General features: G+C 43.2%; 1 protein-coding gene across 6 annotated transcripts in view; it reads right to left on the reverse strand.

Annotated features, from left to right (window-relative positions):
• Positions 1–12,762, reverse strand: part of LOC143509563 (mitogen-activated protein kinase kinase kinase kinase 4-like) — a 76,253-nt gene that overhangs the window by 12,436 nt on the left and 51,055 nt on the right. For 3 of the 6 annotated variants that reach the window (XM_076998427.1, XM_076998432.1, XM_076998428.1), the window contains 9 exons: positions 11,482–11,637; positions 6,659–6,765; positions 6,210–6,346; positions 5,188–5,282; positions 4,171–4,349; positions 3,864–3,978; positions 2,223–2,477; positions 1,352–1,463; positions 604–771 (listed from right to left, as the gene is read on the reverse strand). In XM_076998427.1, the coding sequence (XP_076854542.1) occupies positions 604–771; positions 1,352–1,463; positions 2,223–2,477; positions 3,864–3,978; positions 4,171–4,349; positions 5,188–5,282; positions 6,210–6,346; positions 6,659–6,765; positions 11,482–11,637 (1,324 nt within the window). Of the gene's footprint in view, positions 1–603; positions 772–1,351; positions 1,464–2,222; positions 2,478–3,863; positions 3,979–4,170; positions 4,350–4,916; positions 5,283–6,209; positions 6,347–6,658; positions 6,766–11,481; positions 11,638–12,762 lie in introns of those variants that run through there. The other 3 variants (XM_076998430.1, XM_076998431.1, XR_013129706.1) reach the window with 3 other exon arrangements.

The following is a 12,762-nucleotide window of genomic DNA, read 5'->3' on the forward strand; positions in this document are numbered from 1 at the left end:
AAAACAAATTAAATCAACATACCATAAAGAGAGAGAGAAAAAACAGCCCAGGAGAATGGTACAGTCACAATTATACACATCGCATACACATATTGCCAGATCTCATTACACTCCTTACATATACATACAGGTTTCACTATCACTACAGAGGTCAAGAGATCATCCTAAACATTATCGTACACACCACCACGAATGATATATTTCTATACTATATATATATATATATATATATATATATATATCCCCGGAATGTATATATATATATATATATATATATATATATATATATATATATATATATATATGTATATATATATATATATATATATATATATATATATATATATATATATATATATATATATATATGTCTGTGTCTGTGGTTGGGTGTGTGTGTGTGTTCACTCTTGTCATTAATCTGATGTGTTTCACGTAGTGCTTGTTAGTTAATGTGCATAAAGCGTGTGTGTGTGTGTAACGTCCTGTGCTCATCTTTGTTAGAGTCTGACACCCATGTGTGTTTATGTGTGTGTGTGTGTGTGTGTGTGTGTGTGTGTGTGTGTGTGTGTGTGTGTGTGTGTGTGTTGAGGATGCAGTATTCACCCCAGAGAGCAGCACAGAGGATCTCAGAGTTAAACCTCTTCTTGTACTTGCGTATCTCTGGGGTGTCGCTCTGAGGCCTGGTGTTAACGGGGTTGACGTTGACCACAGAGCCCTTACGGGACGCGTCCTGCCTCAGGGCCTCCTGCAGTCGTGCATCATTGCTGTAACCTGAGGTGGAAGTAAAGATAATATTTCAGCTTTTTGCATTTTTCTTATGCTTACAGTACTCATCTGGCTTTTGACAGATGGCAGTTAGTCTGGCCACTATTTTGATCCCTTTATTTTGCCATAACTACCATAACTCAGTCCTGCATTATTTTCAAGTCAAAGATTTATGTACACATTGCAAATTTGGTTATGTTCATGAAGCGAAAAACGATAATATTTCAAAATAATCATTACAATGTTTGAATTTGAATGAGAGACGTTTTATTAGTAGAGTTTGTCAATAATCACATCAATGACTGCATCTAAGACGACCTCCCTAACCTTTCCCCAGCTTGTTGAAATAAGGCTGATACCTTCAGCAAACTAATTGTGGCATATAATAAACTTAAAAACATATAAATTCCATGTTTCACATTTTAAATTTGACTTGCCAGGGTGCAAGTCCTGCTCTTCACTGGGGGATGCAGGAGTGACCCTGGGATGATACCTAGGTTACATTATTCACCTGCACAGTCATCACTGCCTTAATGACTCACCCTGTGAGTTATTGTCACACATTGCTGAGGGATGAGTTACTCACCTGCGTTGTTGAGAGCGCTGCCAGTGGACGGTGAGATCTGGAGCAGACGAGGGTCGATGAACGGCGTGAAGGACGAGGAGGACTTGTGTTTCTGTGCAGTGCTGGACTGGGACTTCACATGGGTGGTGTGTGAAGAATCAAAGATCACACAGAAAACAACTCAGCCTGGCACCAGCTTACATGCAAGATAGAACTGACAATCTGGGATCTGGGAAACATCCCAAGGCAAACAGATGAATGCACAATCCTTAGCTTTCAGAACTATATGAAATATCTGAGGCTCTCTACTAAACAATGAAATCTGTAAAGGACATTGTAGGTTATATATATATAACATTGATGTTTGCAGAGAAGACAAGAAAGAAAAGAGAACAGAAAATGAAAATGGGAAAATAAAATATAGATTATGAAGGTATTATTGAAGGAAAATCTGTTAGACATCCTGGATTACAGTTACAGAGTTAAGTGTTAACAATAAGCAGCAAAAATGATGCATTGTGGATCCTGAGCTGCAGAAATGGTGTTTAGTCACCATGCTTCACCCCATCATCCACTGTTCAACATGACTGCTTCCCTTACTCACTACTACCATTTAACATACCCATTAATTCTCACCACTAACTATTCCCTCACTCACCACTAACCCTTCCCATACTCACCACTGCCCTTACTTACAATACAGAAGACAACGTAGAGAAACACAGCAAAGCAGAGTTTAGAGGCCAGACAGAAAAAAAGAAGAGGATGAAGAGAAAGCAGCAGGTTTGTCTTAGTCCTGCGTTGGTTAGTCGGAGGGCGTTTCTGAGGGGAAGGGCTTCAGAGCTACTCAGCTAGCCCAGAGAAAGGAGTTTTGGGCTGTAGCAGGACATACCTCCAGGAGGCTGAGCAGTCTGTCCGGGGGCGTGAGGGGGGACAGGGCAGGACTGCTGTGGCATGAGGATGAGGAGGGGGTGGAGGGGCAAGAGGAAGGGGGTGAAGGCCGACTCTGCTGGAGCAGGTCAGGCAGGAGGTGAACTCGGCCTGTAAAACCATTCCGCTCCTGGATTCCCCGCAGATCTGCCCCAGAGGCGGGACTAAAGGCCGGGCCTGGTATCAGCACAGGGCCCTTTTTTATATCCCCTGAGCTCTGGAATTGAGAAGAAGTAGAGGGTCTGCTGTGCTCTCAGAGTGAACAGCTAACTGATTTTTATTTAGTGGAAATATTTTTCACAAAGCAACTCTATACTGGGCCAAGAAAATCTGACATTTTTTTTAACCTCCAAGGAAATAAGCTTAGACAGAGCTGTTGCTACTTAACAGTTACTAGGTTGGCCTTAAAAAGGCATTTTTGTATTTTAATGATCACTTCCTGCTGTTTGTATTATTATTTCCTACAGTTCTAATTAATTCTTCTTTTTTATTCACCAATCTCAACAAGCAGCGTATACCTAGCAGGGTTGGGTTACTTGTTATTTTTGTGCTGATGTCTTATAGTTTTACTAAGTAGCTTTAATAAATATATTTTCCTCATAGAAATACAAGTGTTCAAAAACTGCAAATTCTGACTGCTGTTTGACAATGTTGTGCAAACACAGCACTGAACTAACAGCAACGTCACCACCAATCTCTTCATCCCTCTCTCTCTTCCTTCACCACCAATCTCTTCATCCCTCTCTCTCTTCCTTCACCACCAATCTCTTCATCCCTCTCTCTTCCTTTACCGCTTATACTGTCTCTTTCTTGTATTGCCTACATGTTGTAGCTCCATGCTGAGACTTTTTAAACTGAAAAGCTTTGCAAAGGGTTCAAGACAACTTGAATCTTGATTACGGTAATTTAATAATGGGATATTTTTATCTCAGGGAAAGCAAACAAAAGAAGTGTAGGAGAAACAATAAAAGCACCGAATCATCTAGAGATCCAGGATCTTCTCATCTCCTATTGAACCTTGATCATCAGTGGCAAAAATCTTAATATGATTATAAACATGTAAAATAACAAAAATGAAGAGTACCAAAATAGATGTATGAAATAAAAACTGAGGTTACGGGGTGGTAAATGTGTTGAGCTGATTACAAGGAAGTGGAAATTCAGTTAAAGGCAGTACAGCAACTGAGATAATTTATGTATACATTTTATGTATATTTGATGGACATGGCTATACAATGTAATGTGTTGTCACCAAAATTAATTCCCACAATAAACACACTACAAAGGGCTGAGGTAACAGGCCTACGTGATTCCTGACTGTAGCCACAGTGTCACTCACACAACTTTTATGGCAGTTATCCATAATACCAATGCATAAAAAATCAGTTTCAACAGTAAGCAAGTGTAAGGTGCTTCAATGTGACAGGTCAAATCATCGATATTATGGCATGCGGCCTCCTCAACAGAGCAAATGTGGAAAAATATGGTACTTACAGTGAACTAACTGTAATGTTTGTGATGCAAAAAAATGAGTTTGCTATTGTGTTGCTGTACAGTGTGCGACTGGGTGAGCCGTGTGAAAGCTGTATAGCGCGTCTGGTACCTGCCGCATGACCAGTGTGCTGTCCTTGCATGGCACGGAGGCTGCTTCATCACCATCATCATGGACAACCATCGTCTTCACTGACTCTGTCTCACCATTGCTCAATCTGGATGAGCTGTCAGTCAAAAAAAGGGGTCTCATCCCCCCACACTCATGACTCACCTACACATTGTCCTACATGTACATTATATATTTAATAAGCCACTGACTGGTGCACAACAGTAATAGGGTTTGTGGATAATGCTGGGTCATAATAACACAAATTTAGACCATAATTCTTGTAAGGGCCTGTACAGGATGTGTATACCCTCCCCGCGAGTCCTCCGGCCCGGAGGTGGACTCCTCTCCGCCCTCCTGGTCCACCTCTTCATCATCCTCATCATCAGTGGTTCCAGAGTCCTCGCTGGACGAGGAGTAGTCAGTAGCCTTGTGGGGTGGCCGGACGTCCTCCACAGCACGAAGTTCTTTAGCCAGTGCTGTCAGATCCTGCAGGTCGGGGGTCAAGGGTCAAGGGTGAATATGACAAACTCTCCCACCGCCTCTCTCTCTACACTCAGAGTTTCTCACTCTGAGAAGATTAGTAGTAGCGGAAGGTGCGACAGTAACATTTGACGGAAACATTTTGCTTTGTTCTCTCTCTCTCTCACGCCGTCTTTACGCTCATGCGTTTTGTGATTGATGATGCACTCTTGATTTGAAAGAGCTGTTTAGTGTTGCCATTCAGGGTTGATGTGTGGTCAAGTGCTCTGTACCGGCTGCTGTCACAGGCTGATTTAAAATCTTGAAGACCAATCAGAAGCCAACAAGAACAAAAGCTAAGCAAGAAAAGAAAGGAAAATAAACCCCGCCCTCCCAGTGATTCAGCCTACATGAACACCAGCAGGTGTGATGAGAGATGCAGTTGTTATCAGTGTTAATGCAGTTATGAGACACTAAGGTAACAGTTCAAGCCCAAGAAAACACACAAACCATTAGTACTAGGCAAGCCATTAGTACTTCAGTTAAGTCAATGTGAGTTCTCCATTCTTCAGAACATAACCTGCTCATGCTTACCACTTCAGCCTAAAGAACCAGACCAGAGGTTCACGCAACACCAGAGGTTCACGCAACACCAGAGGTTCACGCAACATCAGTCCACATCAGTCGATCACACACAAACACAGGAAAAAGTAAACAACAAAGCACTGCATGTACAAAAAGAAAGGTCAGATGCCAAACTCCACACACACACACACACACACACACACACACACACACACACACACACACACACACACACACACACACACACACACTCCTCTGCTACGGCTCAGGGTTCTCTCACCACCAGACGCCCTGGCCGAGCTAAATCCTTCTTCTCCTCTGGGTTTTTTGATGCACGCTCCACCCATTGCTGGGAACCTTCAGACTTAGAAGAGGCTGCAGGAACAGACAGAAGCACATGAACTGGACACACAGCAAGGCAGAGCCTCAGGATCAACATATAAATGTTTTTTAGGCAATGAGGCACTTTTTTGTTGTCATTTTAGATTTTGGAAATTGGCTCCAATCTCCATTTAAATGAGTTAATGCATTTAAACTCTAATCAAACTTCAATCCTAACTAAAACAAATTTGGGCTGTTTCAGATTCCTAAATGATGACTCACCGTCGAGAGAAACAACCCCACTGCTCTGAGTTAGCAGCTCTTGGTGGGATCACACTGCTTTGAGCACAAGTGAAATCTTGACTACAAGTCTTTGTAGCTAAATTCGATCTTGTTGATTAGCACAATCTACATCTGTTTGGGGAGGTTTGGAGAGGTTTGGGGAGGTTTGGCAGATAGAGGGTAAAAACGTCACAAATTTCTGCTGATTTTTACTGGTCAATAAACCCTAAAATCGATTAGTATGATTCATGAGTATCTCAAAAACTTTACTAGTTTGTAACATTGAAAAACAAATAGAAAAAAAAAATTATTTGGTCTGACAAAGGAACATTTATTCTGCCTCGTCTGTTTACAGCAGAGTGTATTTATCTGTCCTGGGTCTTTGGAACGTCCCTGAAGTTAGAGCCCAGATGCTCTGTGAGAGATGAGGTAATTTCATTGACACCTCTGACTTGAACAAAATCACTGTGTGGCTTTGTATCTGTTCCCACAGGACCAAGACTGCCCATATATATATATATATATATATATATATATATATATATATATATATATATATGCGAGTGTGTGTGTATGTGTATGTATATGTGCGAGTGTGTGTGTATGTGTGTGTGTGTGTATGTATATGTGCGAGTGTGTGTGTGTGTGTGTGTGTGTGTATGTGTAAGTGTGTCCTCTCCTCTGAATGTGTGTACTCACTGCGTGGTCTGTATCTCTCTCCTGATCCTGTGTGGGAGGAGCTGGAGGCGGAGCTAGACCCTGACGAGCTGCTGCTACTGCCGGGCCTGGGGCCCATTCTCTCTATGCGTTCCCATAGCAACCGTGGCTCAGCATTACTATGGAGACAGGTACAGCTGTTCATTTACACCACAACCTAAGCAGATTTTGGTACAGGAACACACACACACACGCATGTACACACACACACACACACACACACACACACACACACACACACACACACACACACACACGTACACACACACACACACGCATGTACACACACACACACGCATGTACACACACACACACGCATGTACACACACACACACGCATGTACACACACACACACACACACACGTACACACACGTACACACACGTACACACACGTACACACACAGGTACAAACCGGCAAACACACACATACCTTCCAACATTCTTCTGAATCTGTGGGGTGTTAGGCAGTGCACTGCCTTGAAGAGGTGCTTCTCTGACACAATGTACAGGAGACCTAGAGGTTGTTCTTAGTGGAACCTTCCGGAGAGACAGGCAGGGTCATTGATGTGTGTGTGTGTGTGTGTGTGTGTGTGCAGGTGGACAGCGTGACACTTTAAGTTTAAAAGAAACACATAAATGCTGACCACACACCAGTGATCCCAGACAAAGACATTCACGTGTTTCCAGAAACCCTGAAAAAGTCATTCTAGAAAGCCGCTGATTCACACCATCTTAAGTTTCTAACATTGCCTAAGGAAAAAATTCCCAGAGCAGACAGTTTTATGGCATTCAGAGCTGTGGCACTGGGGCAGATGTTTGCCCAGGGTGGAGGGGGGGGGGGGGGGGGGGGGGGGGGTGTGCTAAATGAGTGGGAGCGAGAGATGAAGGGAAGAGTTGAGCTGTCTCTCCTTCCAACAGAGGCAACGGAGTGTGAATGACTCACAGGAGTAGAGAGGGTTAGAGGAGAGTCATGGGTTAGAGTTAGAGGAGGGTCATGGGGTTAGGGTTAGAGGAGGGTCATGGGGTTAGGGTTAGAGGAGGGTCATGGGGCTAGAGTTAGAGGAGGGTCATGGGGTTAGGGTTAGAGGAGGGTCATGGGGTTAGGGTTAGAGGAGGGTCATGGGGTTAGGGTTAGAGGAGGGTCATGGGGTTAGAGTTAGAGGAGAGTCATGGGTTAGGGTTAGAGGAGGGTCATGGGTTAGGGTTAGAGGAGAGTCATGGGGTTAGGGTTAGAGGAGGGTCATGGGGTTAGAGTTAGAGGAGGGTCATGGGGTTAGAGTTAGAGGAGGGTCATGGGGTTAGGGTTAGAGGAGGGTCATGGGGTTAGGGTTAGAGGAGGGTCATGGGGTTAGGGTTAGAGGAGGGTCATGGGTTAGGGTTAGAGGAGGGTCATGGGTTAGGGTTAGAGGAGGGTCATGGGTTAGGGTTAGAGGAGGGTCATGGGGTTAGGGTTAGAGGGGGGTCATGGGGTTAGGGTTAGAGGAGAGTCATGGGTTAGAGTTAGAGGAGAGTCATGGGTTAGAGTTAGAGGAGGGTCATGGGTTAGGGTTAGAGGAGGGTCATGGGTTAGGGTTAGAGGAGAGTCATGGGTTAGGGTTAGAGGAGGGTCATGGGTTAGGGTTAGAGGAGGGTCATGGGTTAGGGTTAGAGGAGGGTCATGGGGTTAGGGTTAGAGGAGGGTCATGGGGTTAGGGTTAGAGGAGGGTCATGGGGTTAGGTTTAGAGGAGGGTTATGGGGTTAGGTTTAGAGGAGGGTCATGGGTTAGAGTTAGAGGAGGGTCATGGGTTAGGCCCTAACCCATGACCCTCCTCTAACTCTAACCCATGACCCTCCTCTAAACCTAACCCCATAACCCTCCTCTAAACATAACCCCATGACCCTCCTCTAACCCTAACCCATGACCCTCCTCTAACCCTAACCGTTAGGGTTAGAGGAGGTTCATGGGTTAGGGTTAGAGGAGGGTCATGGGTTAGTCTTTATGTGTTTAGGTTTACAGCAAAGATGGTATAAGGAACCTTAGGCACACACACACACACACACACACACACACGCACACACACGCACACACGCACACACACACGCACCCACACACACGCACCCACACACACGCACCCACACACACACATATACATAAAAACACATACACACACATATACACATATACATATGTACACATGTGCACACATGCACGCACACACACGCAGACACACACATGCACGCACACACACGCACACACACACACACACACATGCACGCACACACACGCAGACACACACACACACATGCACGCAGACACACGCAGACACACACATGCACGCACACACACGCAGACACACACACAGGTGGGACCATGGACGTAGGTTTGATTTCACAAGTGGGGGGGACACAACCATGGGGTGGCGAACTGTTAAGCGGGGGGGGGGGGGGGGTGCATGATCCTAGTGCTAGATTTGTCGCTATTTGGATATTGGTTTTTTTACCGTTAAAAAGTGGGGGGGACATGACTTTGTCACTACTTAAATATTTGGTTTTAACTGTAAAAACTGGGGGGGACCAAAACCGGCTTTTGAAAAAGTGGGGGGGACATGTCCCCCCCGTCCCCCCCCCCAAAACTACGTCCGTGGGTGGGACCAAAGATGAAGAAAAGAGTGAATAAAGCAAGGTGAGTGATATGGCACAGGGTGGAGTCAGAGGTTCGGAAGGTCATAGGTCAGCATGGGATTGGTGCAGTCTATCTGTGCTTAGAATGGTTCACTTGTTTACCTACTCACTATGATCACAACAGTAAAATCTGCACCTCGTTGTGTAGAGAACTAGCCTCTCCTGCAAGATCACATATTCATACACCCCATTCCAACGTGCTTAACCCTAACATTGCAGCTGGCAACTCTTAGCAAATAGCAACTGACATCATTTTACTGTTGAGACAAAATGTAATCATGGGCAAACAAAACATACAAGCAAAATGCAAAAGACAAAAAAAATATTATAGTTACAAAATTGGACTATTTATGTCCTTTAAACTTTAAAACTCAGCCTTATGACATTTTTAGAGACATCTTGACAGATTGTAACTTCTTTTTGATGAGACAGCTTTGTATATAAATATGATATATTGCTATATTACCATTTACTACTGGTAAACTCCAAACAACCAGCATACTATATAGTGCACAAGTTCTCCAATAACAATCAGGAACCATTGAGCAGAGGTTCCATTCTGAACCAGAATGTCCATCTCTGCCACTGAAACAGCGTAAATTTCAGTCAAAACCACAGAATCTGAACCGAATTCCTGAAGGCCAAATTTCTAACACAAAACCATAGTATCACTATCTGTTCTGGTACCATACAGTTTCCCCATGACATCACTAGCAAGCATGAATACAAGCCATATAGACCTGAGATTAAAGACGGCAGTAATTTAGCAGTGGATGAATAACTGATCACACTGAGTACAGAGATAGTGCAGCTGTGAATCAGTCAGTGTGGAATATAAAGAAGTCGCAAGAGTGCAAGAGAGAGAGGAACAAAGACCAATTCGATTACTTATAAGAGTAAGAAGCCAGTATCAACAACAAAAGAGAAGAAGCAGAGAGAGAAAGAGAGAGAGAAAGAGAGCGAGAGCGCTTACATTCTCCTATAATATAGCTGAGAAGGACGATGAGAGAATCAAAACGAGTCAAACAATCAAAACTGCAAGGATGAAAACTTAAACATTAATACTCTGTCAAACAGCTACATGCCAGCATTGCAGGCATGTGGAGAGTAAAGGCCACCAGCCCAACTTCATTTACAAGATCAGAACGAACATGTTACCATCTTGGGAAAATTCCCAAGTGTAGAAGGTGATAAACAGAAGGTGCACTGTACATAAACAATGTCGTTACTGGTACAACATTATAGTTACTGTCTTCTAAAGAAAAGCCAATGCAGAAGAAAAGAGTAAGACATGAACTCATGAAAAAATGTAAGAGATATATAAATACAGAAAAAGCTGATGACTTCATCTACAAATTCTAGCCAAGGGTCACAAAGAATGTAAGCCGGAGCAACATTCGGACATTTTCGATGACGTCTTCCTGAGACCTGCAGTGCATTTCTGGTGTTCCAGCACGGCCATCCTTACTAACCTTAACCAACCCTTACCCTAAGTCTTACTAACCCTAATCCCCAACTAACCCTAACCCAGCAGACTACTGTGGACCATGGTAACTGTATTCTATATTCTATTCTATAAAGATGTTAGAATTGCTAAGTTATTTACATTGGGTTTTGAATTTTGAAATTTGAATTTGAAACTGAATTTGTTGTCTTTAAATCATAATCACCTCAGCCCAACAACTATTAGCTATGTAGGGTGGGGTTTAGGGTTGTTATTATGTAGGGGGGAGGGGTTAGGGATGTTATTATGTAGGGGAGGGAGGGGTTAGGGTTGGTATTATGTAGGGGAGGTACTCTGAATGGGTCAGAAATGATTGGTTCAGGCCTCTGAATATATCAAAGAAACTTGGTAGTGATTGTGGTTATATATCAAAGAAACTTGGTAGTGATTGTGGTTATATATCTGGTAGTGATTGTGGTTATATATCTGGTAGTGATTGGCTGCATGTGAGAAAGCCTCAACCTGCCTGGTTGGCAGCTGTCATATGACGGTGGAGATTAGCTGAAGTATTAGGAACTGGCCATGTCTAATTTGGAAAAAATCCCAAAAAGAAAATCATTTCAAAAGTTAGAGATGCAGGAAGAGGCTCTAACTACGCTGCACACTTCACATTTGCTGTAATGTTTCATCATGCATTGCACTATGATGCATTTCATGCTTCTAATAAAAAATCAAATAATGGAAAGATATCAAGATTTTATAAGGCGTAGCCGTGCTGAAACAGAATCCATGCACTGTTACCTGGTTATATGTCAAGATCAGGCAGTTTTGATCTAAACTTTTTTTGGTCTAAATTATTGGGGTATTTTAAGGCAAAAAAACAGAACTTTAGATAACTAATCTGATTGAAGGACTTTCCTAATTCCTGAGAAAGAGACTCTAATGTGCATATATGTACAGAGCTCAATAAATTGAATACTGATTGCAAATTACAGCAACTATTGATTCAAACAAGGGGAATGGCAAAACTTCTGTTAAGCCCTATGCACCAAGTCTAAGGGTCTATATCAATTTCATTTCTGGACTCTAGTGCAAATTCTTGGGCCCCTGCATCAGGTTCCCCTAAATGACGCATCACCATGGTTACCTGTGGTTCCATGGGCCGATGTGCAGCGGGCTGCCCCTGCTCTGTGGTGTTGCCGTTGGGAAACGGTTCGGCCCGCGGCGGGACGGCAGGAGGCTGTTTCTGTGCCCCTGCAGGCTGTGGAGAGCCCTGCGCTCCCCGCCTGTGCCGCTCGTCCGCCTGCAAACCCACGAAAAACACACACACACACACACATCAGCCAAGGGCAGAAGACGTGGGACGTGTCTCACACACACACAGAAAGACAGAGCAGCAACAGAAAGATCAGCATGACCTATTATTGGAGTTTGGAAGAGTTATTTACCTCAGATGTGGAAGACACACTAGTTCAATATGAGCATGTTAGGATTTCAAAAATCTGATTTACAGAAGAAAAGGAACAAGAAGAACAGATCAGAGACGAGAGAAGAAACAAAATCAATTGAGTGAGGAGTGAGTTTTGTAAAGCACACAAAATGATGCCTAAAATGAAAAGAGCTGGAAAAGCAAAAGGAAAACAGAAGCTCTGCAGATCTTAACCGGGTCAGAACCAGAAAGGCCTTTTATCTGGAGAGACTGTAAGCAAAGCAAACTATGAAACGCTGATGGATGTTAAGATGCAGTGTGAATTGTACAAATCTCTGGTAGGACAGTGTGTAAGCTTTATGTGCATCGCCTTGTCTTGTTAATTGCCGGAAAACTGCCGGAAAAGCATTTATATATGCATGTGAGATACAGTTCTCTTCCAATGAGGGCAGAGATGTGTCGGTTTCATGTGAGTAAGTGATCAGTACACTCTAGAACTGAAGATGTGTTTGTTTCACTCTAGAACTGAAGATGTGTTTGTTTCACTCTAGAATTGAAGATGTGTTTGTTTCACTCTAGAACTGAAGATGTGTTTGTTTCACTCTAGAACTGAAGAGGTGTCTGTTTCACTCTAGAACTGAAGAGGTGTCTGTTTCACTCTAGAACTGAAGATGTGTTTGTTTCACTCTAGAACTGAAGATGTGTCTGTTTCACTCTAGAACTGAAGAAGTGTCTGTTTCACTCTAGAACTGAAGAAGTGTCTGTTTCACTCTAGAACTGAAGATGCGTTTGTTTCACTCTAGAACTGAAGATGCGTTTGTTTCACTCTAGAACTGAAGATGTGTCTGTTTCACTCTAGAACTGAAGAGGTGTCTGTTTCAATCTAGAACTGAAGATGTGTCTGTTTCACTCTAGAACTGAAGATGTGTCTGTTTCACTCTAGAACTGAAGATGTGTCTGTTTCACTCTAGAACTGAAGATGTGTTTGTTTCACTCTAG

The sequence above is a fragment of the Brachyhypopomus gauderio genome, chromosome 3, assembly GCF_052324685.1.
Source record: "Brachyhypopomus gauderio isolate BG-103 chromosome 3, BGAUD_0.2, whole genome shotgun sequence".
Classification (NCBI taxonomy): Eukaryota; Metazoa; Chordata; class Actinopteri; order Gymnotiformes; family Hypopomidae; genus Brachyhypopomus; species Brachyhypopomus gauderio.